General features: G+C 44.1%; 1 protein-coding gene across 2 annotated transcripts in view; it reads left to right on the top strand.

Annotated features, from left to right (window-relative positions):
- Positions 1-27,220, top strand: part of lrmda (leucine rich melanocyte differentiation associated) — a 189,789-nt gene that overhangs the window by 146,965 nt on the left and 15,604 nt on the right. Inside the window, exons 6-7 of one of the 2 annotated variants that reach the window (XM_084021527.1) lie at positions 1,335-1,391; positions 19,023-19,107. In XM_084021527.1, the coding sequence (XP_083877653.1) occupies positions 1,335-1,391; positions 19,023-19,107 (142 nt within the window). The remainder of the gene's footprint in view (positions 1-1,334; positions 1,392-19,022; positions 19,108-27,220) is intronic. The other variant, XM_084021528.1, reaches the window with a different exon arrangement.

The following is a 27,220-nucleotide window of genomic DNA, read 5'->3' as shown; positions in this document are numbered from 1 at the left end:
TATATGGACGGGGTCTGAACTTTTATTGGCTGCTGTAGAAAAGGCCCTTAGCAGGATGTCTGTGTGGACCCGAGGACTCTGTAGAGGGGCCCCTGTGGTGCCATTGAAACCCTCCTTAGTCAAGCTTTGTTTAGCGACTAATACATCTCCCTTTTAAACAAACAAAATAGGCATGATTAACATGAGCAAATAATCCCCGCTTCTCAAATGACTGGATCACCTAAGGTTCCCTGCTCCTTTTCCATTTTTCTCCTGTGTCTCCTCCACGAGTTTCACAAAAGAATCTGCCTGTCTCTCCTGAACTTCCCCTGCGTTTGGAACCTGTCTGACCCCACCATTCATCTGAGCGTGTCACAATGTTAATGAGGATCCCCCCTTCCCCAAAAAAATAGCGCTTAGAGGTTAAATAAAGTCTTCATAAGCTGTCGGTCAAAATCCAATACTATTTACTTGGCATGTTTCCACTTTCCCCGCCACTCTCCCTCAATTCTTGTGGCTATCCGGTGACAGGGCTTGTCTTGTTGGGTTTTGTTTAATTTTGTTTTGTGTGCAGGCAGCTGTGCAGGCAGCCTTTTGTCTGTGTGCGAGATTGCTGCTTTAGCTCGGTGGCCCCTCTCATTAATCATCCGGTCGGACTATTTATAATGCGGCAGCCAAGCCGCCACCTCGGTTGCCATTGGCTTTGTCACCGTGGCACTCTGTTTTGTGGCAGAAGGAAGCCTAATTATTAACTGTTAAGATGACAGCCAGCACTGTTCCGTCAGCAGAGCTGGCTGGCAGTCAGACTGAAGTGATAGCCCACTGAGCAGCCGTAGACCTATAGTACTGTATAGACAATGTCATTTTATTTTCTTCACTATATTATGACACTTTGAAAAAATGGTTTTCAAACAACCATTGTTTTTACAGTAAATATACATACTTGTTTCATCAGGTTAATATTTTTACCGACTTTGGAGGGAAAATTATCTGGTAGAATATCTCGAGTTACCTCAATTTTTCATTGACAGACTCATTTTGTATGAAATTATTCTGGCAGAGGCTGCTCGTTGTGACGTCTGTTTTCTTCTTATTAATAAGTTATGTTCATACATCTGGATACAGATATCAAACTAACACGGTTAATTAAATCACTCCCCGCTTTGTTACGCAAATCCATATCTTGCAAATCCGAGAACGCTCGAGATGGCGCTGGACTTGAACTGCCAAAAGGATGTAATGTGTATCTTTTTGTAGTCTGGAGGGGAGGGGGGGAGGTGGGGGGGAGAAAAAAAGAATTAGTGAAAGCCTTCTGGAGAATGACAGTCTTTGTTATTTGTCTTCTGACTCCTTAGCAGACAGCTATCAGGAAGAAAGAGAACTCACTGTGCACCGCCGAGAGAAGAAAATATGTGAGTCAGACTTTCCCCTCCTCCTTTTCCCCCAAAGCTTGAGATTCCCCTTCCGAAAAAATGAAAAGGATCAAGTTGCTGTCACTGTCACCGAACAAACATAAACTTTTCTGGCACCTAATAAATAGGCAGTGTGGCATTGTTCTCAAAGCCAGACAGGTGTGTCTGCCTTACTGATGACGGATTCCACTATTCTGTATGGAAAGCCTGTTGGCTTTCTTGTCATATGTTGTCACATATCTCTCTCCTGCGAGAGGGAGGTTTTGAAAGATGGCCAAAAGTAATTACACAGACGCTTCCCCGATGCTGTTGCCATGTGTTTTCTCCTGCTCATCACCACTAAAGGTAGAGGGGGAAAAAAGCAAATCTGTTACCCACAGCTATATTTCACAGGGAGACGAGGAGTGCAGACATGTTGGTGCTCTGCTGCTCGTCTTGTCGTGTTGATTGCCAGCTCATTAACCTGTCAGGGTTTATTTTTCCTCGCTGTGAACGCTAGCTTTTTTGGAAAAGAGCCCTGGGCAGCGTTACTCATCGCTAAGGTGGAGCAGCAGGTCCTGATCTGGGTGTGCGGTGACGAGGTTATTTGCACCTGAATGGCAGGTACATCAACATCTCCTTGTAAACGCATCAAAAGAGAGACAGTGGTACCTTTGTTCTCCTCATAGAGCACTTGGGTTGCTGACAGCTTGCTGATTGATATTATCATTCTTAATGTCAGTAAATAGTGCCACGCCAGATAAAGAATCCGTTTCCTCTTGGTACCGGAGAGCTCATTTATCTTTCCGCGGCTCGCCCTGGCATATGCCGAAATTGGAGCCGGAAGTAGTCTTCCATTTCAGTCGGAGAGGTTTTTTTTTTTTTTTTTTTTTTCCTAATCTCGCTTTTCTCTCCTCGTCTATGTCTCTATGGTTAGTTTGATTCTGAGTGAGTGAGACTTAACTGAGAGGAAAGATAGAGCTTAAGTCAGTTTTAATATGTTAGGACAACACTTGATTAGATTCTGTCCCAGTGAGCTCTTTCTCTGTTTCTTCTGCTCCAGCCGTTTCCCATCCTGGAACACTATAGCCGAACAATGAACAGACATCAGGCCACTCGAGAAAGCGCTTCCGTGAATTTGTTACCAAAACAAGAGCCTGTTGGAGTGATACTTCTTCAGAGGGTCATTCACAATGTGATCTAATTGTGCCTCACGTGTTTTTTCTTACTCTGAGGGGGTCACGCTTTTAACGAGTTCTTGTGGAGGAACGGGGATATAAATGCTGCAGACGATGAGCCTCTCTATAACCGTGCTGTGGCCACCAAAGGTCTTAGAGACATCATATTGAAAAGGTTAAACACTTGACAGTGAACAAACCTAACATGGAGGGTACACAACCTCCACCGAACAGCAACAAATGATGGCATATGAAAACAAAAAAAAGAAAGAAACAGGAGAAAACTCGATGTATTTTTTTTTTTTTTTTTTTAAGACAAAAATCCGAAGAGAATGGGTAAAAACAAGCCACACTTGACAAGACTTGTGCGTCAGGGTCGGATAATAAAACACACACACACACGCACAACTGTGCTTTACTCTAAGTGTGCAAGTCAAAGCACCTATCTCCATGTTTTCTCTTTCACCCCTCCCCGATCCGATCCTGTTACCCCCTACCCTTTGCTATTATGTTGACAGACAGCGCTGATATCCTCTGAGCTGGTGATAGATACGTCATATCTCGGGAAGAAACGGGTTTGTCCTCAGCAGGTGAATGTGCGCCTCCCTCGTCCTCCGAGCAGACAGACACACACACACACACGACACTTTTCGACACTCCCTGATAGCACTTTGGCATGCAGGCAGAATCAAAGGGGGCATCTTTCACATGCAATTAGAGCGGAAAATAAAGACGATGAAGTGCGGTGCACAAAGGAAAGCTGGGGATCAGAAGGCTGTAATGAAAGGTGATTAGAAGAAGAGGCCCCAGCCAATGAGCTGCAGAGAGCTGGGGAAACAAAACTGGTAGGGATTTCTATTGAAGGAACTATTAGACATTATCAAAGCTGATAATGACAGACAGCCACTGCTAGACAGACATGACTCAACTATGCTTGTTGTAATCGTCCCACAATGCAACACAGGGAGGAAATGGAGAAGCTACTCGCAGCTGCAAAAAAATGAAATTGTGGATAGTTGAGAGACGGCTAGATCAAGAAAAACAAAACATTTGTAAGAAATGCAGCCGCATTCCAAAGTATATTTATATAAAAATACCATGCAATTAGACATGTATTTTGTCCACGTTTATATGATTTTGTGTGTGTGTGCTACCAATACATAATACAAGGTTAAGTGTATTCAGACTCTTCTAATCAGATTACTTTGTGTTTGCTTTTTATTTCATCCATCGTCTGGATTCCTCTGCAAGTAAGTCAAGTTTATTCAGTGTAGCAGCTTTCACAGATCAAGGCCTCTAAGTGCTTCACAAGAGTAACAGTGTTAAAACCATAGAAACCAGTAAAAGAGAAATAAACAATCAAATAAAAGCAGCAACAGACGTGCTCTCCGTCAGACAACTGTCTCTCAGTCCCTACTTTTCTGGCCTCTAAAGAAGCCTGCCGTCGTGCTGGGTGCTCAGTGAGTGAGTGATGGACATTTGTTTCACTTCTCTGTGGCTAAACTGGAGAAAAAGAACCCCATTCCTCCGCCTGCCATTGCCAGCTGTGAGTGGTTGTCTGGGTTGGGGCTGGTCCAGGGCCTGCTAATGGTGCTGTCTGTCTCCGACAAGTCCTTGAGACCTTGAGTTCCTCAAGAGACACCATGCTCCAAAGTTTGGCTGGAATTAAGCACCTGGTGAATGAACAGAGGGCAACTAAGCTGTCATGGATGAAAGCATTGTGACATTACAAATACAGTTCATGTCTTAAGAGGCTGTATCTGAAGACGTTGCCATGACTCTTACCGGGGCCGAACGTCGCGACTAATCATTTTGCGAACCAGTGAATTTGTGAAAAAGGGCTGTTAGCATGCAATAATTCCTCGTGGGCCTTTTACAAGTTGGATTAAATATTGATTATCATACCAAAAGGAATTTCCCTCCCAAAAAAATAACAGAAGAAAAACGCACATTAGCGCCTGAGAAAAGGATCCCAGGGGCTCCCGCAAACAAACAAGACCAATTCAACGCTTCACTGACACAAAAGCACATTCAATCAAAGCACCAAATAACATCCTTGTCAAGCATCTGGTAAATGGGTTATTTGGCACCTTAACAACAAGTTGCAGTTTAGGCCCATTCAGATTGTCAGCAGACACACTACAGGCACGCTGTCTGAGAAAGAGAGGCTTAGCAAAAAAAAAAGTAGAAGAAAAAAAAAAAAGAAGGGGCCTGCAGGGGAGCGCTGGGCGGCTGGAGAGTTTAAGACCGGCACTGTAGCTATTACGGGATGTCAGGAAATATGCTTAATTGAAAATGATTAGGGCTCTCATAAAAGCCGATCAAGTCGGGGGTTTTGGGAGAACGCGCAATTGTCCCACATAATCCTGCCTGTCGCTGCTCTTTCATCTGGATGAAGAGATCAAAAAAGAAGGGATTTGTAGAGGGCAGACCTCCCTGTGCCGTAGCCACTGAGCTCAGCTTCTCTCTCCGGTTATTCACTCTCCTTTTTTTTTTCCAAATGCACTTTCTCTCCTCCTTCCTCCCTACATTTCTTTTCTTTTTTTTTTGCTCCCCCCCTGGACTGGTGTTTTTTCATTTCACACAATGGAGGTCAGCTTACAGGCATTTGTTGTGATTTCTGCGTTTCTCTTGATGATAGCAATGAGCGCCGTGCTCTGCATGGAGCTTTGAACGGTGATGCGGGGCTTGTGTGACAGCGTGTTTAGAGATTGCAAAGTATTGCCCTTCATTATCAGGCATCAAAGAGAAGACACGCACATGTGCACACCCACACACAAGTCACGGGTTGTACTCCCATGTCTTCCTTTATCCATCTTTCAGAAGAAGAAGGGGGGGGGGGGAATAAGACAAGGAGATAGAAAGCTAGAGGGGCCTAGAGAGAGTCAAAGTGAGACGCACATAAACATCCACGCACATAGAGGAATCAGCTGTGAGCTGAATAGATCTGGGTTGGGGGGGGGGGGAGTACACTGCCCTTATGCCCTCTCTTTGAAGTGAGGCACAGGCCGTATGTACAGGCCCCAGAGAGGGGCATGTCTACATCCCCCCCATAGGCAGGCTGAAGGCAGCGGTCCGAGTGGAGCACACAGCACAGAGGAAAGAATGCAGCTTCCTAGCCGAGTGATTTTGGTGAGGGGAGACTCCTTTTCGGGTCCGTAATGTTAGAGAGAAGATAGAATTTGAGAGATCGGATGTGTGTGGGGGTTTCTTCCACTTGTACAACAACCCATTGGTCTTGATAAAGTTGTTTTAAAAGATTTTGTAGCAACCCATGAACGCTGCTATCAGTCACTTTGAAAGTGATAGCATGCAGCTCATTCAAGTTTGCCCCCCGAAAGATCTCGTAATGGCCTTCATTATTTATCTTAAGATGGATGTAAAATAAATCCCCCCCCCCCCCCCCCCCCCCCCTCCCCAAACCGCTACATGAGTGATGGCTGTTTGCTTCCAGTCTCAACATTTATGTTGAAGTCAGCGGATGAAGAGGGATTGTGTCCATTTGTGTTGAGTGCAACACCATTAACCTCCGGGCCGATTAGCGGGACGGAAGAAAAAACTCGGAGCAGATGATTCCCGTCACTGTAAACGCTGTTGTTCTCGGCTGTCGAGGCTGAAAAGGATCACAGGCACGCACTTTTGACGGACCATTCCCAGCTTGTGCGCCCCGGCGCTCGGCTCGCGGGTTGGGTGGGATACGGCGAGGCGGTGTGAGGTCTTGTCTGGTCTGGTCCAGGCCACTCTTGCTCCGCTCTGGCCTCGGGGAATGTTTGGCGTGAGATAAGGGCTGTGTTTGAAGAGGAGCTCCAGATGCTCGTATATTACAGGTTGTCTTGTCATGCCGCAGATAAAGCCTCAGAGAAGCTCCTGTCGCCAGGCCATACCACACACAGACACGCACACACTCACGAGGAAGATAAATGTTTACAGGAGGCATTCACCCCTTGACAGTGGCGTGCGGTGGACGGCGGGGCTGTCACAGCTCTACCATTTTTAGGCCGTGGCTCATGTCTGCAGCATCAGGATTTTGACAGCATGTTATATGCGGCGTATCACGGCGTATAAACATATGATTATATTCCCCAAGCTTTGGGATTCTTCCGCAGTTTTATAAAACATATTGTTGGCCATAAGAAACTATGACGGACAGCGATGCCGGCAAAGGCCGTGCCAGAAAAAAAAATGTCAGCATGGTCTAGTTTCTGAGATTGGATTTTAGAAAAGGTCTGTTTTTTTTGTTGTGTACCGCTGATTGGCCTTCCAGTGTCTTCTTATGTCTCTTCACACTTGGTAAAACAAATGTACGGTCGCAATTTTAGTTCCCGAAAGGTGAGATTGTGAATTTGTCGCACTCATAAAGATAGAAAGTGCAGTGGTGTTCTCTACCTGACTGTCATGCTTGCCTTAAGTTTATTAGGCCTGGAAATAGCTTTTACTGTAGGTCACATCTTTACCCAGTGAAGCTGTGGTTTCACTTTACTCAGCACGTAACCCGTTTGAAAAGTCTCCCTCCAAAGCTGAATTTGTTATTGCTCGTCGTCATTTAATTTGCCGGACCTCGGTAGCTTTTAAATGCGAGTCTTTGCACCACATGTCCTTGAGAGGGAGAGACCGCGTTCCTGCCCACCGTCGGAGGTTATTCATCACTAATAAGAGAAGAGATAGTGGGTTTGTGCGATGCAGGGACAGGTTCCCCCTCTGTCATTAAGTCATGTGTTTGCTAAAGTGGAATGGTATATTGCCTGGCATAAAACATGGCGTGTCTTCATTTGTCAGCCTCGTCGAGCTGTGAGACAAACGATGTTCAGAGTGTATGTCTGAGGGCCCTCTGAGACCACAGTTGAGCGGCTGCTCACTGGTGCGTTTCTCATGCTAATGTCATGGTCTCCCAGTCTATCTGTCACCCCATTACGCTAACATCATTATGCATAGGGGCCTGTCTCTGTCGTTGAAAAGAACAGAATCATTCCTGTCTCATTTTGAAGCAAATTGTTTGGGGAACATTTCTGTCCCTTTTTTTTTTCCTAGTGGTAATGGCAGGCCAATCATTTTTGCAAGGCTTCAGGTATGCAGATGAATGAATAGCTATGTGAGCTATTTGCTAAAAAGGAGTTTTTGTATTATTCATGAGAGGGATGGTGTGTGTGTGTGTGTGTGTGTGTGTGTGTGTGTGTGTGTGTGTGTGTGTGTGTGTGTGTGTGTGTGTGTGTGTGTGTGTGTGTGTGTGTGTGTGTGAGTGAGAATGTCTCTATCAAGCATGTATACATTCACACACAAGCACATGTATTGTACAAGCATGCCCACGCCGACCATTACAGACAGCCATTCTTTGAAATGTCAGCTGGATGTGACCTATGAGGGGAATCACTGCTTTGGATTGGTCGATTTTGTTCTTAAATACCCATGATGAAGATGCCCACCATCACTGCACACCCATACAGCGTGGCATTGTGTCAGTCTCTGGGCGGCGAGGTGTTTCACTCCGAATCTCTTCATCTCACCAAGTCCAGGTTAAAACCTTTTGTCTCAATCTAAAGCTCTCTGTCCTGGCAAACGGCACAAATTCCGACGTGTCAGCTCAGCAGATTCCCCCCGTGAAGGTGTGCTCATCCCTCTGCATGAGAGTTAATGCCAGCTGTGCACCCACCTGCTAATTCAAAAAGCTTGAGTCGGCTCGGCTAACTGAGGAGACAACCCCGGGTTCCTGTAATTGCCTTGGCGACAGTGCTTCGGCACGAGAGAGAGGAGAAAGGGGGAAAGAGGGGAAAAAAAGCCTTTCTGTGTCTCAGTGTCATCATTTGCACAACGTTATGAATAGGTTAATAAAATAAAATACTTTAATTATAGCTTAGTTGCCATATTGTTAATGGTGCCAGTGTGGCTCAATTGAATAATACAATTTTGACTATTAATTATCTGAAAGTGAACTTGCTTAAATGATATTTTACAGCCCCTTGATAAAATTACCGCTAGAGGCAATGTAATGATAGACAGACAAAGGCCATGCACAAATTATCATAAACTATTAGCTTGTTTCCAAAGGGTTTTATGTTAATCTTTTAGCGCTTAAGTACCCTGCAATTAACATATCAGGAGGAGCTGCCTTCCAGCTAGGCTTGCAAATTGAAGTCCTCAGATAAAAAAGCTATTGAGATGAAACCCTGAAAGAGAAGAGGAGCTATCGCAGTGAAGTGTGCTGGAATTTCACTTGTGTGTCTGTCTGTGTGTGTGTGTGCGCATTTGTGAGAGAGAGGCAGCGCGATAGAGAGACACTTTAAGAGCACTGAGACAAAGAATGAGTGAAAAAGAGAGCAAGATGCCGTGAGAGTGTCTGTGATCAAGGATGTATAACAATTCCATTATCTCTCTTGGGCGATGACATGAGATGTCTCTTTCAGGCCTCTCTCCCTTTGTCTAATGCTACACAGTGTGCGAGCTATAGGCGGATTGAAATGGCTCTCAGTGACTGCGATGGCGGGCATCTGATGGAATGTGTTTACATACGAGGCTAGTGGCTTGATATGTAAATGCGGCAGCGTTGAAAAGGGCCACAGGGAGATATGGTTCATTGTTAGGTCTTCACAGTCTGTGTTCCCTTTTATGCTAAGCACAATTGTATCCACTGAGCGAGCATCTTGTAAACCACCCGTTGCCTTTGGTAGGTTATTCCCACAAAGGAGACCCATGCTTTGGAAGATATGCATGTTTTTATAGGGTAATTGGCAGCTTTGTCTGCTTTTTTTGTTGTTGTTGTCGACACGTAGCAGCTGACACCATTTACATTTACTACAATTAAATGGAAATACCCATAACACGTCTTATGTTCAGTCTGTTTTTTTCATCCTGGCACTGTAGAGAATAGAAGAGGGGAATTATATTTCTAGGAATATTCCTTTGGAAAGAATAAAATATATAGATTTATTTTGTTATTTAGAGTTATTAAATGTGTATTTGTTTCCCCCCCCCAGTATAATTAGCTAATGGTCTTCTCTGTCTTCTGTAACCGTCGAGTCATCCTCGCTGTGGAAAGTAATTCACCGCGTGTGCGAGTAATGAATTGTTAGGCCATTACACATGGCATTCTGTACATTCTAGTACACATCAGTCCTGACTCAGTGAAACCATATTGCCCATAGAGCGCTGTGATATTTTCCTCCATCACCCAAAGATAGATGACTCCGCTGAGGCCTTAATCTCATGTTAAAGATTTGTTGGCCTCTAGAAGTCAGTGCTAGCATTGAGATGCCTCGCCTGATTTATATTCGCTGGCGTGGAAGGGGGAGCCGAGTGCACTATCTGCAAAGCAGATGCTGCGGCGGTGCCCTTGTATTAGGCTTTATATTTCACCTGAAATAAAAACCCGCAAACAAGGTCATGTCCTTGAACCCTTTCTTCCTTCTCTTTCTTTTTCTCTCTTTGTAGTCTTCCTCTTTTTTTTTTTTAACTCTTAATGGTCTTTTGTGTAAACCAAAAAAAAAACACAGAGGTTTTTTATTTCCTTCATGGCTGAACATGAGAGCAGAAAGCCCAGAGAGAAACGGTGTTCACAGCCAGCCAAAATCCTGATGAACACCGCTTTTAAAAACCAAATACTTGTCTGTCAGCTCCCGGTAATTTATGAGCCAGAGATTACAAAGCTACCGATACAATGAATTAAACTGATGGACAGAATTATGCCCAGTGCTTCCTGCTCTCCCCGATGACGCACACTAACTTAGCGCTGGCTGACAATGAGTGTGATTTACCACCTGGGCAAGAGCGGAGAAGGGAAAACATTCACAGGCAGAGGCACCCAGGCCTCACTTTGGCCCACAGCCTAGTGAATAAAAACCCCAGCTTTAATTCACCCACAAACGTGTCGCCATTAAAAGACTAAGAATAGGGATCGCAGATCATAAATACTCTCTGATTTATTAGCTCACAACAAAGAGACATAAGCCCGGGCCAAGGAGAAGGGAGATTGTTTGACAGAATGTTGTCAAGCCGAGGAAAAAAAAAAGGGGGGGGGGAGGAAAAACACACTTATTCTCTCGTTCTCACTCACAGACGCTCTTAGCTAAATCTGACCGGGGATGTAGGCCGGGCCCTATCTCCTGCAGCAGCGCAGGAGCAGATGTGTCTGCTCCCTTCTCAATGTGTGACAGACAGAAAAGATAAACAGAGGGAAAAGCAGAGCAGGAGAGAGAGAGAGAGAGAGAGGGGAAGAGACGGAGGGAGGGAGGGATGGAGGTAAAGAGAGCGGGAGCTGGCACGGCACCGGCTAATTTATCTCGCTGAGAGACAGATTAAAGAGGGAGGAGAGTGAAACAAAGTTCCACTGGCTTAATCAGCGGACAGCCTGCTAGCAGAAGACATGATAAATCAGAGCGTGGCTCGCTACAGGAGAGAAGCCTTTGCTCTTGTAGGGAACGGGGAAGACATCCTCCGCCGAAACAGCCGTATCTTTTACATGGACCGCTGTGGATGTGTACGCTCGCAATCGATACCCATCGCCATTGTTTGAACAAGCCCCGTCGTACAGTAGCCTTCTGCCGCCACTTTGTTCCGACGGCGTTATTTTTAGCAGCGGGTGATCAGTCCTGTTTGTGGTGTTGTGTAAACAGGACAAAGGGACACGAGGGGCCTTGAGTTTCCCCTTTGGTTTTTTTTTGTGTGTGTGTCTTTCTTTAGCTCAGCGTCTGACAGGGAACTAACCTCAGGGCCTAACCCAGGAACAGGAAAAGGGACTTAGATATCCCTGTGTCATTAGTTCACTCCGGGGTCACAGCTGGGCCACTCAGAGCATGATTACACCCCTTGATTTATCTGCTTCGGAGCCCAAACACAGATAAATCTCCGAGCTCATCCCCGCCGTGGGATCCTCACTGTCTGATAAACGGCCCAAGCTGAATAAACAACCGACACCCCCCCCCCCCCCCCACACACACACACACACACACACACCCAGCACCTCACACCTTATGAATAATTCATTCCGATTGGGAGCTCTGTTAAATGTGTAATATTTTGTGTGTTAAATGGCAAAGGTTCCTCCGTGATCTCCATCCAATCCTCCGCGCACGTCTTCGATGAAATACGATCGAGGCGGGCGGGTTGGCGGACATTTTGTTTTGTAGTTGTAAACTTTATTTCCTCACAACCAGCTGTCGTCCTCCAGTATTTTCACATAAATATGCTTTATGCAAATATGTCTCGGGCGAGGCCCCCGTGTAGATATTGGCCTGTCTGCGACTTTATGACAAAGTTTAAAATCATTCATTACAGTGACCCCTGCGGTAAATTCACTTAGCGGTGAAATTGCCCCCGGCTCTCCTGTTCCGTGTGTAGATGTGATCACGAGTGCAATTTTTAACTTAATTAATTGGCCGTTTCTGTTGACAAGAAATTTATGCAGTAATAATTTGCACGAAATAGATGCCGCGCGCAGGAAATGAGATATCCATCAGGGCGCTTGTGTTCCGCCAGCTGCACCGCGGCTAATATGAAAGTATTTCAGCCTGCTCAGATCCTGCTGTTTGCGCAGTCAAGATTATATATACCCACGATCCATTGCCTGCCTCAGAGGCGCTCATGGAGGTCTATGATAACAAAGACTATGTGATTTATGGCCTGCTGTGAAAGCAGAACTTGATGAGATTAAACAATTTCATAGCACGAGTGTTTCTCAGAGGGCCTTCTGATTTGTGGCAACAACGCCGACAGTAAATCAGGTTTATATATCTGAAAGCGTGCTCAGAAAAGGACCGCAATTACTGTTTAAGACGGCTACTTTTTATTTAATTTTTATCCCTGGATTGTCTCTTTTTATCCCTGGCCTGTCACACGGGCCGCTCACCTTCATAAGTCCTTCTGAGGGAAAAGGGTCGGAGACGAGAGGAGGTGAGGAAGGCGCGGTGGCCCCTCTGCTATCTCTCCTCCGCAGCTTTTAGAGAAACAACAACAACATTCAGCGGAACAACGGCGGCCACCGGCAGAACAACGGCGGCATCCATAGAGCCGCGAGAAGCACTCCATTTTTAATGTATTGTTTGCCTGCTGCTCCGTCCCTGTCTGGGTAAATGGAGTAGGCAGAGTGTAATTAGAGAGCCGGGCTTTGCTCCGTGCCATAAAGATGACATGGTGTAATGATACAGCTTACAGGCCCGCAGAGGGTTCTGTCTCGCGACGGAGGATCTGGGTCGTTTGCCTGTGACTTATGATAGGTGCGGAAGACGACAGTGTTACCATTGCGACGTGAAACTCAGACGTGCGGATGCGGGGAATTTTCTTTCCGAAAGGTTGTCAGGGATTAGAGGCAAGTGGAGATGGATGGGGAGTGTATTAACCATGTGTTTACAGTGTGTCATGTCATTTAAAAAGGGAAAAAAGAGGCATCAAATTTTCATATAGTTTAATTATGATAATGTTTTTTTTTGTTTTGTTTTTTTGTAACCTTATGTGCCAAAATAATTTCTGTAAAAACAACAACCAACAAACACATGAGCCCAGGACTTTTTGCAGTGAGTTGAGGTCAGAGTTCAAATATTTGCCGTTGTGCTGTATTTGCATCATACAAGTCCTGCATCTGTGCTAATCAACCAATCAGTGTGTGTTCGTGCGTGAACGTAGCTGTAGCATGTAAGTACATGTGCATTAGTGTTTCATGCATTCAAATAACGTTAAAGGGTGTGGGCTTTTTAACGCGAGTTCATGCGCACATGCAAATCTGTATTTTGAAGTTGTAGTTAAATGTTCCATGTGTGTGTGCGTGCGTGTGTGTGTTTGTGTCCTTAGGTAAAGATGTGAGTTGTGCATCTGTCTGCATCATCCCATATCTTCCCAGAAAACATCAAGAGATCTCATTATTTCGACATATCTCAGTTTTTTTTTTCTCCCCTTCTTTTTTTTTTCTTCTCCTTCCCGTATGCCTTGAGTCAAAATTAGTTTTCATTCCCTCTGTGATCTCGCTGACTGAAGCCGGCTCAAAGTAAAGAAAATCGCAGTCTTCGTAGCGAGCCTGAGTCAAAGACGCACTTCACACAGCGGCAGTCTGAGTTAAGCATTGCTAAGTAACCTTCACATTTCACTCGTGTGAAGAGCTAATTTCCTTTAAGTTCACGTGTCACTTTTTGTGGCTCTTTTTGTGGGTCCTCTTCAAATGTCTCTCTGCGTCTAATTGCATAGGAAACATTCTAGACAAGCCGGTGTGACAGGCCCGCTCCCGGAGTCTTCAATTATTAAACATCCTACACTCTAGAAAACAGCTCTGACGTTAGCTACAGCCCCTAATCAGAACAGAAAGCCTCATGATATGTCACACTCCTTAGTTGCTGTGGTTTTATGTACACGTGTGTGTGTGTGTTTGTGCAGGAAAGATGAAAATATTTCTTTTTGCGCGCCAGTTAAGTAAGGCAAAACTCTGACAAAGATGATTTTTGTCACAGGTGGATCACAACATTCACTTCTTCCTTTTTTTCCCCCCCTCCTGTTTTAGAGATAAAAGAAATAGTTTGTAGTTATGAAAATATATGAAACAAGCAGTTGTGTTTTGTGCAAAAGTTTGAATAATACACTTAATCGTTGTTTTAACTAAAATAAAAAATCATGACATCTATTTTTTTTTTTTTTTCAAGTCTTTGCTACAGAAACCGTGCCAATGAAAAGGTCATACCAGACCAAAATAAGAAATGGCCTCAAGCTAATTGTGCTGCGTACCTGTAATGCAGGCATACATTTCCGCTTTAAATCACCTACACTTATTCCGCAAGACACTCCAAGTAAAGGTCGAATGGATTTTTAAATTCCAACCTGAAAAACAAATACGGCCTTATTACCATATGAGTCATCGCCGTGGATGATTAACGTCCAGCAGCACTCAACCTTTGCCTGTCCGATGCTTAGCTGTACACAAAATGGCAATGTTCACTGTTGCCGGTTGGCTCCGCGTGCCCCCCCGCGCCCCGAGCGCAACATCCGAACAGTTGCTCTTGTGATCAGTGATCATATGATACATTTACTCGGAGCAAGTTCATTGGAGTAGAACTGGTAAATCATTAAACACACGCTCAGCAGTCCTTCCTGCTGAGCAAAAAGACTGCTGTACTACCCACAAGTGCAGGCACCATTACATCAAATGTTCTTCCCCCTGCCATTACCTAGGAAAACAGAATTAATGCTTTTCATGCTCACAGCGGCGATTTAAAATGCCTTTTAATCTTTTCTCTGCTCCCCTAAGCCATAATCATGGTCATATATATATCGTACTTGTGATTGTTGCTGGTAAATTATGCATTTAAATGATTTTACCTTTACATTTGCCTTTTTTCTGGCTATATAATGATATACAAATACAATATATTGTGCATAATATCAGGCTTCTGTTTGAATACTTTCTGCAGTATGCACCAAAGTCCTGTGTGTACATGTATATTAGGGGTAGATGCAATCTTTGCTAGAGCCTTTCCTCATTTCATCATTCCCATTACACGCTGTAAGAACCTGCAAGCCGGCTGCTTCTTGTTCTCCCTTTCATTGTTTAGTTCTAAAAATGTTGTATTGTTCGTAACCCCTAAACTTCAGAAGTGTGACACGAGGATCATAAAAAATTCTATCTAGTGAAGAAATAAACGTGTCATGCCAGCATTAAATGTTGACTCAAATAAGTTCACAAGTCGTGTCTCCTCTGATCTCTAACATGATCAGAAAGCAGCGCCAGTTTACAGAGACAAGACGTGAAAAAAGTTCCATGCACGGGCACAAAAGAAATATTTTGATATAGACCCAAAGAGAAAACATATCAAAAGACATTTTTATACATGTCTTTTGTGAGCACAAAAAGCAGAAATGGTGTCAAGAGAAAACAAAACAGAAGGCTTGTTTCTTCCAACAATTGCTTTAAGCTACAAAAATCTCCTTGAGTCCCTAGCCTCCCCTCAATGTCAGCGCCCCCCTCCTCCCTTTTCCTCCCCCTCCCTCCCTCTCTCGTCTTCGTTTCTCTCTCTTTTTCCCCTTTCCCTCTCCAAGGCAGGACAGGGCCCTCTTTGCACCCTGATAGGTTGCGGGCTGATGCTTAGCAACAACATTCCTGTGCCCTAAGTAGCAGTAAGCCTCTGGCTGAACTCTTTGATGTGGCTGTCAGGCCACATTTATTTCCTTTTAGCACTTTGTCTACTTGTCCAGATGTATAAGGAGATAAAAAGGGCTGGTGTTTACACTGGTCTCCCTCTGTAGCGCGGCTGTAATTAGATTGTATTGCTGGTCAGTCTTAAGGAGGGAGGTGAGGCGAGGCGATGGCGAGGCGGGAGCCACCTGTGTCGGGATGAGCCGGTCGGGGTGAGGCCTCGGAGCCGGGCTGCAAGAGAGGAAAAAACACTCACTTTATGTACTTTTGTACATAACTCTGTTGCAGCCAACATCACCATCACGTTCTCGTGAAATCTTTCTAAATCGGTTGATGTCAGCACGAAAATCTGTAATATAGCACCCATCAAGATTTGAAAATTGACAGCGGAGCTCGCTAAACTTTGTAAACTTTGTTGCCACTACATCTGTAAAACACCTCGATATACGCCAGCCTTCCCCCGACTCCCTTTTTTCCGTATCTCATATTTTCAGGAACCCCACGGTGGAGGTGGTTACGCTCTTTGTGTTTTTTTTTTTTTGCTTTCCTTGTCTCTTCCGTCCCTCTCCCCTGTCTCCCTAATCCTGCTCCCCACTCTCATGGTGATGTGTTGGAAGTAATAATCACTATTGCCTCTGGGTTTATCAGCATTTATTTCGCATAACAACATCGAAAGGGGGAAGACAGACAGCATCGGTGTGATGTATTATCCAGCACGGGAATCATCTTTCATAATGACATCCAACAGAGCTTCCTCTCTCTGCCACCACCCTTCTCTCTCTCTCTCCCGCTTTCTCTCTCTCTCACACACACACTCACACACACACTTCATTTCTCTCTCCCTATTTCCACTCCCCTCTGTCCACCCTTTATTATCACAGAATCCATGGCGCTCCCCAGCCTGTAAATTTGTGCCGCATTATCATAAGCTGTGGTGATAACTCACATTGCACAGAGACAATAATGATGTGAACACTCAGCATATGCCCCGGGCCCAGCAAATTAAAACAATGCTCAGCTTGATGAGCAGACTAATCTGGACAGCAGAGAGACACAGAGAGGGAGAGGGAGAGAGAGAGAGAGAGGGGGGGGGGGCAGAGCGTCTTAAATACACGACACAGCAGCACCTCCCTCTGTTCAGTGTAGGTACGACTTGAGAACTCAAGGGAGTGAGATGGGGAGAAAGGGAGGATGCAGAAAAGGAGCAATAAAGAGAGTGGGAGCAGAAAACATCAGAGAGATATGATTTGTTTGTTGACATTGTGAGATAATCACTCAGCTTTTAATTTTGTGTCCTGGGAGTAATCATATAATATATCATATGTCACATGTCTGTAGTTTAAAAATAAGGGAATATATATATATATATATATATATATATATATATATATATATATATATATATATATATATATATATATAGATGCCTTACATGTCAGTGACACGTGAAGAAGTGCAGATGTGGAGGAGTATACCGAGGAAGGTCTGAGAGGAGAAAAGGGAGGATCACAGGATGCGATAGCTGGCTGATTGATACTCTGTGGGTGGGGTAGATTGTTGTTCTGGACAGGACGGGAAGTGACAGCCACAGATGTTGAATGGCTTGTGTGTTTGATCAGCAGACATGATGCTGAGGAGGTGAAGTGGTGGTGTCATGCATAGCACATAGACTGGGTGGGTGGTAACACTGCAAGCAAGGTGACTGACATCCCGCAGGACCAAAACCAGCCCAAGGCTTTATCCAGTGGTCTGTGGGTGGTGCTGTTAATAATGTGGCAACTAGGAAGATTAATTGTGAGCAAGCAGCAGGATTAGAAGGGGCTTTTGTGGGCCAAGCAGGCCAGAAGAGGCCCAGGCTTGTGATCTTTCAAGCAGGCCAGGAAATGAGGCAAGCAGGGGCGCAACTCCACGGTGGCTCCGAAGAGCATGGAGGTAGATCAAATAGAGGAGGCTCACAATTCCCGTCTTAATGCTTGAGTTGCTCTGTTGGCTCATGAAGAATGATCTTAGTGTGTTCACCATGACGGCCAATATCATATACCCTCAAAACGAAATGGCAAAATCAGAAATGAGGGCAACAAAGAGACTTTTTAGTAGATGGAGGGTGATGGTTACTTTTCCCGTTCACTCCAAAATCCATATGAATACCTGATTGTTTTTTCCTCAAATGTGGATGTGCAGGGTTTTACTGAGCACAGTATGTTCTTATTTGGGATTGTTTTACTTCTTGTATTACACATTCCATACAAGTACAGCGTACAAGCAGGGAGTGATCTGTGATATTTCTAAACAGGTTTCAGCCACTCCAGAGGCAGCAGGTCTGCTGTCAAAACAACATTTCTATTCCGAGCTGCTCCTTGCAAAAGCACGGTTCGCCAACATATATGTAGGAAAGTCTCAGAATAGGCTTATTTTGCCATTTTTTTCTCCCCCCCCCCCCCCTCCTCGGTGTAATGTGACACACATGCTGGCCAGACCTTAATGCCTTTCAGAGATCCTATCTGAAAGCACATTATGTGATCGTTTTCAATTCACAGTGCTCTCTTCGCTCCATGAAGAATATGGTTCCGTTTAACAGTGCAGACCATTCCATTCCTCAAGGTTATGCATGGACATGTAGAGGAACAACAATAAAAGTGGGGGAAAATGCAGCTCCAAACCATCTCTAATATGTATTTGTCAGTCGAGTCTCTTGCTATGATTAAAGACCCGGTGAATTCCTTCCTGCAGGAAAGGAAAGTATTTCTGCAAAGGCATCGGATATCGCTGTGTCATGATAAACGGCCTGCTCCCGCTAGCTAAAAGGCTACGGGAAGGAAGAGGATGTTTTGGACCTTGAAAGTGCACGAAAGAACAACAACACAAGAAAACTCTTGACCTGTTTTTGGAACATGCTCCGAGATTCAGCCCTCTGTTTTTCTATTCCGTTCACTGACTTTCGCTCACAATCGATGGCTCTTTCCAGTTCCACAGCCAGGAATCTATGCACGCGCATTTAAATAAGGTAGCCAGGTAACGTGCATATCGCATGTCCTCTCCGGAGACGGGCTTAACCTCACATAGCCGCACCACATTTGGCTGCTTGGAGTGAGTGACACCTACCCTTTACTTGACCCCTGCAGGAGGTCACGGCTGAGTGAAGGTTAAGACCTCTCCTCCCTAACCAGGTCGTAGATCAGATCATCAAAGAAGGCGGCGGAGCTCCGCAAAACATGTGAAGTAATAAAACACAACCTGCCACGCTATGTCATAATACGGGAGCAGTGTTTCCAACGTTTCCCTCACCGTCCCGAAGGATTTATGACACTCACGGCTACAGTGACAACCTTTTATTTCTCCAAAAATATTCACTCTATTTGTCTCCTTTCTCCCCAGCCACCTAACGAGGCTGGATCGGAGAGTCACCCGCTGCCGTACTCTCCTCTACCCCGAGGATCCAGAGATGCCAAGAACCACAAAGGTAGGGGGGGGGGGGAAAGACCTACGGCCTTCCTAACCTTATCTGTTCGGATGTTCTTCAAAGTGAACAAGAAGTGACACATTTTATTATCATACATTCAGTCAAAACCTCGGCCCACTGGATTATGTAAATACAAGTCGTAACCCTAATGGCTACAGAGAGTGGGAATCTATCGGCCTTGAGGCTACGCTGAAGTTATGTTCTCTATTCTTATTGATCTCATCTCATCTGTGTGATGTGTTGATAGTGGGAATAAATCTGAGTAATGTAGGTTAACTCTGATGTGAACGCGTGCGTGGGAGCCCACAGCACACATACAACAAGACGCATCCTTGATCTGTTGATACTAGACATTGATTAGGCCTCATATTGACCTGCTGTATACAGTTGATGTAATTGTGTAGCAACTCCTTAGCATCAACTGCTGCACTCCAGGAAGAACGCATCCTATTAATGAAACATACTTGTGTAGGACGCTTCCTAAAAAAACCCTGCCAGTCTATTTTATCATACTATACCCATAAGTCAAATAATAGAAAAACACAAAGTTGTGCTTACTTAAATATGGATCATTAGATTTGTACCAACAAGTCAATGTACATATAGCATTTAGTCGGGTTGTGTCTTTTAATTATATATGAACTATTTCTTTGGCAATCTTTCAAATTAAGTGTCACCTAAATGTAAAGGTAAACTAATAACTGGTGAAAGACATAAAACAGTCCATATATCACTGAAACCAAAGATTGTAATCATAGTTGATCCATCTCCAGTTAGCCTATTCATATACTTTTCATAAACCCCCACTAGTCTCTGGCTCAGACCTATATCACAATGTGAAACACCTCCGATGGTTCGACCACCAGTACGGCAGGGCGACACGTCAACAGTGACAATCCCGTCCCACCGTTTATGGTGCCAAGGACAGATCTACGCTATGAAAGCGTGGTTGGTGGCAGCGCCCGTCGGACGCCAGGACAGCGAGAGTCCGTGCTTTGTCAAAATGCGACCTGGCTAGGAACAGTCCGTTTAAAGGTGAGAGGATCTGACATGAAATATTTTCCCCTCCGTCTCAGATCTGAGCCACAGTGACAGTCTCCATTTGTTATTTTTATGATGCGGCGCTGCAGTCTTAGATAACACAGCCCTCATCTTCGCCCTTCACCTCGTTTTCATGTCCCCGCCTCCAGCCCCAACTTCAGCTCTTTGTTGTTTTGGGGTTGTTTTTTTTTGTCTTTTATTTAGACTTCTTAAACATACTTGAGTTGTCTTTGTAGCGTCGGAGACGGTCACAGTAACTCCCCGTTCAAAGAGAACAAAGCCGCGGCGAAGCGCCGCTACAACAAACAACATCTTTCAGACAGTAATTCCAACCAACGGAGCGTTTACCGAGTTAAATTCAGGATGTAAACAATAGGAGTGAAACGATATGCGGAGCGTTTTTTTTTTTACATGTAGTTCAATGCAACACTCTAATTTCAATCTGCGTGGTAAAGAAACAATCCGTGACACCATTTGTTCAAAATGTGCTGAAAAAGTGAGGTGGTTGATATTGTCCTGTTTTTGTTTTGCACTATGATGCTGAGAAACCAATTAAACTACATGAGATAAAAGAATATGGTAAATCATTCCATCCTTTGTAAGCAGATGAAGTGTTTCTAAGTGCACATTATAAAGTCTGATTGTGAGAGTAGTTTATTTTAGGGGGTTAAGGAAGTGGTCTTTTTTTAATGGGGGTGGCTGGATGGTTATATCCAGACTCCTGCAGTAGCAGGCAGATCAGCAGCACTCCTGACATCGCCCTGGCGGCTGCTTGGAGAGAACCTCCCTTTCCTCCTTTCAACCCTCTGCACACACACACACACACTTCCCTCCACGGTGTCACCTGTGTGGAAGCCCCAGAGCCCGGGTGCCAGAGGTAATTACAGCATCTCGGAGCTCCCAGAGGAGGGCAGCGCTGGCAGGTCACTGCCCAGGGAGAGAGGGGTGGAAACCAAGGACAGAACTCCAGGATAAGCTCCTGTCTTGGTCGGTGGGGGACCTGGAGGAGACGAAGCAAAACATGGCGGGCGAGGAGCGATAGGAGGGAGGAAAGTGAAGATTTCTTAGGCCGTATCTGATGAGAGATGGACAGAGAACCAGATGGAAGGATGAAGAAGAGAGAGACAGACAGCAAGATGACCAGCGTTGAAGCAAAGACTTAAAAATGAGAGGGAGATAGACAAAAGACAAAGTGAGGGCGGACGGTGGGGGCTACAATGTGTCTTGGAGAAGGCGTGACACGGAGTGGAGTGGAGTATGTAGTCTGGCAGAGGGGCCCGAGGATCCTCCACTACTGTCACCTTGGCTCTAACTCTCAGTACTGGTCCAACTGTCAACTCAACTCTAAATCTAACAGTCCAAAATGGAGTCCCAGCCTAAAGTACTGTGTGTCTTCTTGAAGACTCGGCCTACACCATACTACATACATTACCGTGATTATTTATCATTTCACCATGCGAGACAATGTGCTGGCTTATTTGTTACCAGCTTCTCACTTTCTGAGGATGACACATTTTGATTTCATAGATCTAATTATAACTGTAGTTCAGAAGTATGTAAAAAAAATAAAAATAAAAAATGCTTCAGATGTGATTGATACATCCATGTACACGGAAGAGATTTTAATTAAAATACTCTTCATTTCTTTTATATGTTTCAATAAATATGCCAGGCACTAGTTACTGCTTTTTATTTTTTATTTTTTTTACAGGTATCAGATTAAATTTGAGGAGGCCATCCCTCAGCAGTGACAGCAGTAAATGAAAGGGATATATTTGTGCAAGCAGAGTAAACAGATGAGGGGAAAAATGCCTGAAACCCGCCTTACAGTATGAGCCCTGGGCTCTTTAATCTTGTTGTTCTGGGCCTGCTTCCAGCTACTTTGTATGTATGTATCTTAAATGGTGCACAACTGTTATTAAAATCCCAGGAGAGAAGCAGCCTTCAAAGCCAAAAAAAAAACCTCCTTCCTGACGACACCCATGGGGTGTCTCACATTTGTTTGTCAGTTGGCTTTCATTACATGTTGGGGTTATCTGCACCGCAACTCCTGCTACACTGCTCCCTCACCCCCCCTCCAAAAAAAACAGAGCAACGGGAACAGATCCAAAGTAAGAGTAAACTGTTTTATAGTTGCTGCACAACAAATAAACAAACATCTGGAAGCATTCAGAGCAGCCCATTAGAAGGGCTCTGGGCTTTGCCAAAAAGGGGTAAATGATGAGGAATGGGCTGTCGAAAGGCTGGCGGAGACAGGGGAGAGGCCAGATGACGGAGCTGTGGGTGCTAAGCACTGCCTTTTAGAGCTCAGCTGGGCTAGGAGAGATCTACACCTGCTGCTATCTCCTCCTCCCCTCCTCCCCTCCATCAGACATCTGGATGGGATACATGACTAATGGATGACTAAACTGCTAGTGTTGAAACTTAGCCGTTGTCATTATGAAGGGAAAGGTTGTTGGTTTGACTGATGACTTAATGTTCTTTGCACGATGCACTTACTAGAACTAAAAGTGAGTTTGAAAGGCTTTTAAAACGCCGTCGAAACGGCGATTGCGGCTCCCCGATGTCGGTTTAGTGTCGCTCGTTTAATAACCGGAGCTGATTATATTAATTCTAACGGCACGGATCAGATGCTGTTATGATCACAAATATTAACTTTTCATAAAGTCCTGCTTACGGAATGTTTTTTGGAGAACGAATCGATACATTACCTCATGCATCTGTTCCTTCACTCCCGAGTTGTTTTTCCGAGCTTATCTCGAGTGATTCTGCTCTTTTTCCTGTTTGATGTTCCTCTGTCGTTGGAATGAAATTAAACTCTCATCATTTTTCTTTTCTTTTTTGTTGCTGCTGATAATCTTCCCGTTCTGGTTTGGACCGTCCTGGCATGTTGAGTATGGAAATGTCCTCACGTGGAACGTGGTGAGAAAAGACAGAGCACCTTTTGACGTTTCCCGCGAGACACGCGTACGTGCTCTGAGAGACATTTCACTCAGCCTCGTAATGATTATACCAGCAGGATCTGTCCCCTGATAAACATCACTCTTAAACACAAAGACTTGCACTGGGCCCCCACACAACTACAATGAGGCGTATGGAAAGAACAAAGTGCAAGCTTTCCCTCCACACTAGTACCCTTTGGAGAGCCGCTTTTCTGTAAACTTTTTTTTTTTTAAATACAATGCATGCTTTCAACCCAAGAGAAATGACAGATGATGAAACATTTCATAGAGAATGATACATCCAGATCTCTCTGCCAGCTATACACCATGAGCATGTGTCGAGTGAGCCTCCGCGCCGAGCTCTACGAGGTGAAATGACAAAGTAAAGACGTGGCCTTCTTCCCGGGTACAGAGATCATAAAAATGTTTCCCAAGCACTCGTCACGGCATGAAACTTTAATTTCTTTGCGGCGTTTGCCAGCTTGTGAGCTGATGAGGTGTCTGTGATAAGCTTCTAATGACAGTGTAAGCTTTTCCCTACATAAAGCCACGTGAATTAAAGCCACAAGCGATGGGCTTATATGGTAGTATGAACATACGAGCGTACCCACACAGGCACTACTTTTTTTACTTAGATTCAAAATATTTTTACTGTTGTAGTAGAAAGTATAGTTACTGAAGTAAAGTAAAAGTTTTCTCCGCTTTATACTGCAATTCCACTACATTCCAGAGAGATATATTTTACTTTTTACCATTACATTAATTTAACAGCTGTAGATACTTTTCAGATCAAGATTTTATATATACACATGAGATTAAACATGAGTTATTGTTCTAGATCTACCTGACATATGTATCCATAGAAGGTGTTTCAATCTTCTCTTTTAACAATATATAAATGCTGCAAACATATTGATGAATTGGATACTTTAAGGACATTTCATGAAAATTCTAATGACAAGACTACAGAAGTAGAGAAGAGAACTTTATAATTACATCTGATATAATATATGTTATAACATTTAAATTATAAAATGTACACAGTCTGGTCTTTTATATGTGTAAGTATATGATATTAATAATAATACCAATACACTTTTGTTCAGGACACAATGGAAGGTTAATAGTACAGCAAAATAAGTAGCACGATATATACAAAAATATAGCAATTAAAAGGCTTAATAAAGTAACATTTGTGTGTGCGTGTGTGTGTGTGTGTGTGTGTGCACACTAATTGTTCAGCCTGTTCCATAATTAGGACTCAAACTTGCACTGAATGAACAAGAACCAGTAAATTCAGTCACATAGCTGGTGGTGGTGGTATATACTCCCTGCGTATGAGGACAGGCTCTATTTCCTTTATGCGAGTCAGATGATGTGATATTATTCCTCCCAGGAGTGGATTGGCTCGGCAACATGAATATCCATTAAAGCCCGGCCTATGGAGATGGATGAGGGGAGACGGGACGAGGCAAACCGGGACCTGCAATCCTTTACCGCGGGCTTCACATAACGCCGCACCGTCCAAGCATCCAGAGTGATGAGAGCTCATTTTTGGAGGCAGGCCTGTCCTTGTTATTACTACCCTGGAAATCACCTCTATGTTTTCTCCTTCAGAAGCAGGCTAGATTAAAATGCCAGGATAACCTCCTCAACTTCCATGACAGGCTTAACTGCTGAACTGTGACGTGCCAGCTCTAAACTGCTCTGAGAAAGCTGCCTTCCACCAAGTGTCATTATCTCTCCGTTATCGGATGGCACTCCGCTCGCGGCGTGTGAATAATTCTGTTTGTGCCGGGTTTGGGGAAATGTCAGTGACACTATTGTTTTTTACCTTGCCGTTTGATGTAGCTGAGAGAGTCTCCTGAGTGTCTTGAGTTCTTAAACTGATGTTGGACGCATACAGCAGGAACTTAAAATGAAAAGATAGGACTGTCAGTTTCTGAGCCATTTCCAGATATTTGTCTGTTAGTTCGTCTTACTAGTGGTATAAAAGTAAATATTCCTCTTTCTAATATTCTGCCTTAATAAAGGATGTTTCATACTTGAGCTGGGATTGTGAAAAGTGATCCAAGCAATTTCATTATGATGCCACAAAGAGTTCATGGATCAAAATATGACACCTTCTATCTGAGTGTTATAAATCTAAAGTCACCGGAAAAATTAATAATGCAGGAGTTTTTGTAGAACACCCGCCTTACTTTAAAATGAACATTAAGCATTTTGAATACCTGAAAGCGAATGATCACACTTTCCACACAGTTTTTTTTTTTTATGAACTCCTCCATCTATCACCACCGAAATAAAATTATTACAAACTTTAAACCATTTTCCCAGGGTGAAATGTAGCCTCCAAATCGTTACCGTCCAAGACCACTGCAGACAAAGCTTATTTATGATGATACAAATCCAACTGGACTCGCTCATTTAAACTTGCTCAGGCACAAACAGATGCGAGCCTGAGGCCAACGCGTTGGCTTCTACTCCTAACGTGTCAGACCGATAGACGCGGACATGACTGTTTCTGCCAAGTGGGCCCAACCCTGTTGGAAAAAACACACCGCTGGTGCTTTGGACTTTGGTGTACTTCCCAGTTGCACTGGTCATTCTCAGGGAAGTAGCAAAACATAAATCACCCCAAAGTAGATAGTCTTACTGCTCCAATCACCTCCTAAATTGGTAATGCTAATGCAGCTATAGCATTATTCATTTTCCCACCATGATTTGTAGTTGTGGTTTGGGACAACCGAGATGCAGCCCGTGCTTTCCAGCCGTGCTTTCGGTTAGGAGTTGGAGTAGGTTTTTGTAGTCTTTATGGTTTCTGAAGGTAGGAGTCCATCATAGTAATTTAGGACGGGATTTAGCTGCCAGATGGTTTTGGATATTTTTAAAGCAGGATGGATGTTGGGTCCGCCGCTTTTCCTCTGTGTCAGTACCTTTGAAACAAATTGCTCGGTGAGCAGGCGGAGTCTGTCTGCGTAATGGCGCCCGCTACCCTTCATTCTGATGAATAGCTGCTAACGTGTTGGCAGATGCTGGACAACTTGTCATGCTAAAGGGGGACAGCATCAGACCTCAATAAGTCCTTGTAGCTTTGTAATTATTGTATATTACCAGGGATGTTTACACAGAGGTACACAATGTCTCATATTTAAGATTGCATGATATAGCAAGTTAACTAAATTAGATGCTGTACCTGCTAAATATATTTGTCTTGTTGGTTTATGTAGGGTCGTGCATCTTAATCAGGGTGTTTTTAATAAATTTGAGTAGACTGTAGATCGTAATTCTAGGGTAACTGATCTCACACGGTAATCATTCAAGATGAAAACATGCCTTAATGCTAGTCTGGTTAATGGCTCCAACAAATTAGATTCCAATTCACTCGCTCGGCAGTTTATCATGCTGGGTGACAACACATTCTGCATGGCTTAACAGCTGCGCTACATCACTGAACTTTTCTGTCAGACGTGATCGTAACGGAGCCATACGTGCCACGGATTCGCTAATATGTGGTGAGAAACGGGGCCACCAGTCATCATTTACACAGCTGCACAACGTGGCGTCCTGTCGGCGGACAGGCTCCAAGTAGATATCGCACACTGAAACCGCTACCTTTCTGTGATTGGCCATGTTGTATATGAACACAAGCAAGCAGATGAATGCGTTCGAGCAGACAGCCATGCACACATGTGAAACCAGTGCCTACTTGCATAGCATCACACTGAGACAAGGCTGTGTAGATATGTAGAGTTAAGCCATAGGCACAAAATCTACTGTCTTTACATGGTTTTCACATGCTGTACACCTTTTAGAGTTTTTGCATCAGAAGATATCACACTTTCATCTCGATAGTAATACTAATTTGGATACATAACCTAGGTTTTTAAAGTTGTTTGCAGTTTTACTGTATTTTAGTTGAGCCAGATTATCTAAGCTACTTTTTTAAGGTAAAATCAAAAGTATGAATGCCTGAAATATTGCAAGTAAGTGTAGGCAAGTAAGGTAGGTCAACGTTGACTCAGGAAGTCAGTCAAGAAACCGTGACGTATGTTTACAACACACGGTTTGGTTGATTATTACAAACTTTAAACCATTTTCCCAGGGTGAGCTGTAGCCTCAATATTGTT

This window comes from Eutrigla gurnardus (genome assembly GCF_963514095.1).
Source record: "Eutrigla gurnardus genome assembly, chromosome: 11".
NCBI lineage: Eukaryota > Metazoa > Chordata > Actinopteri > Perciformes > Triglidae > Eutrigla > Eutrigla gurnardus.
The sequence above is the reverse complement of the archived record's forward strand: the minus strand, read 5'-3'. Positions and strand labels throughout refer to the sequence as shown.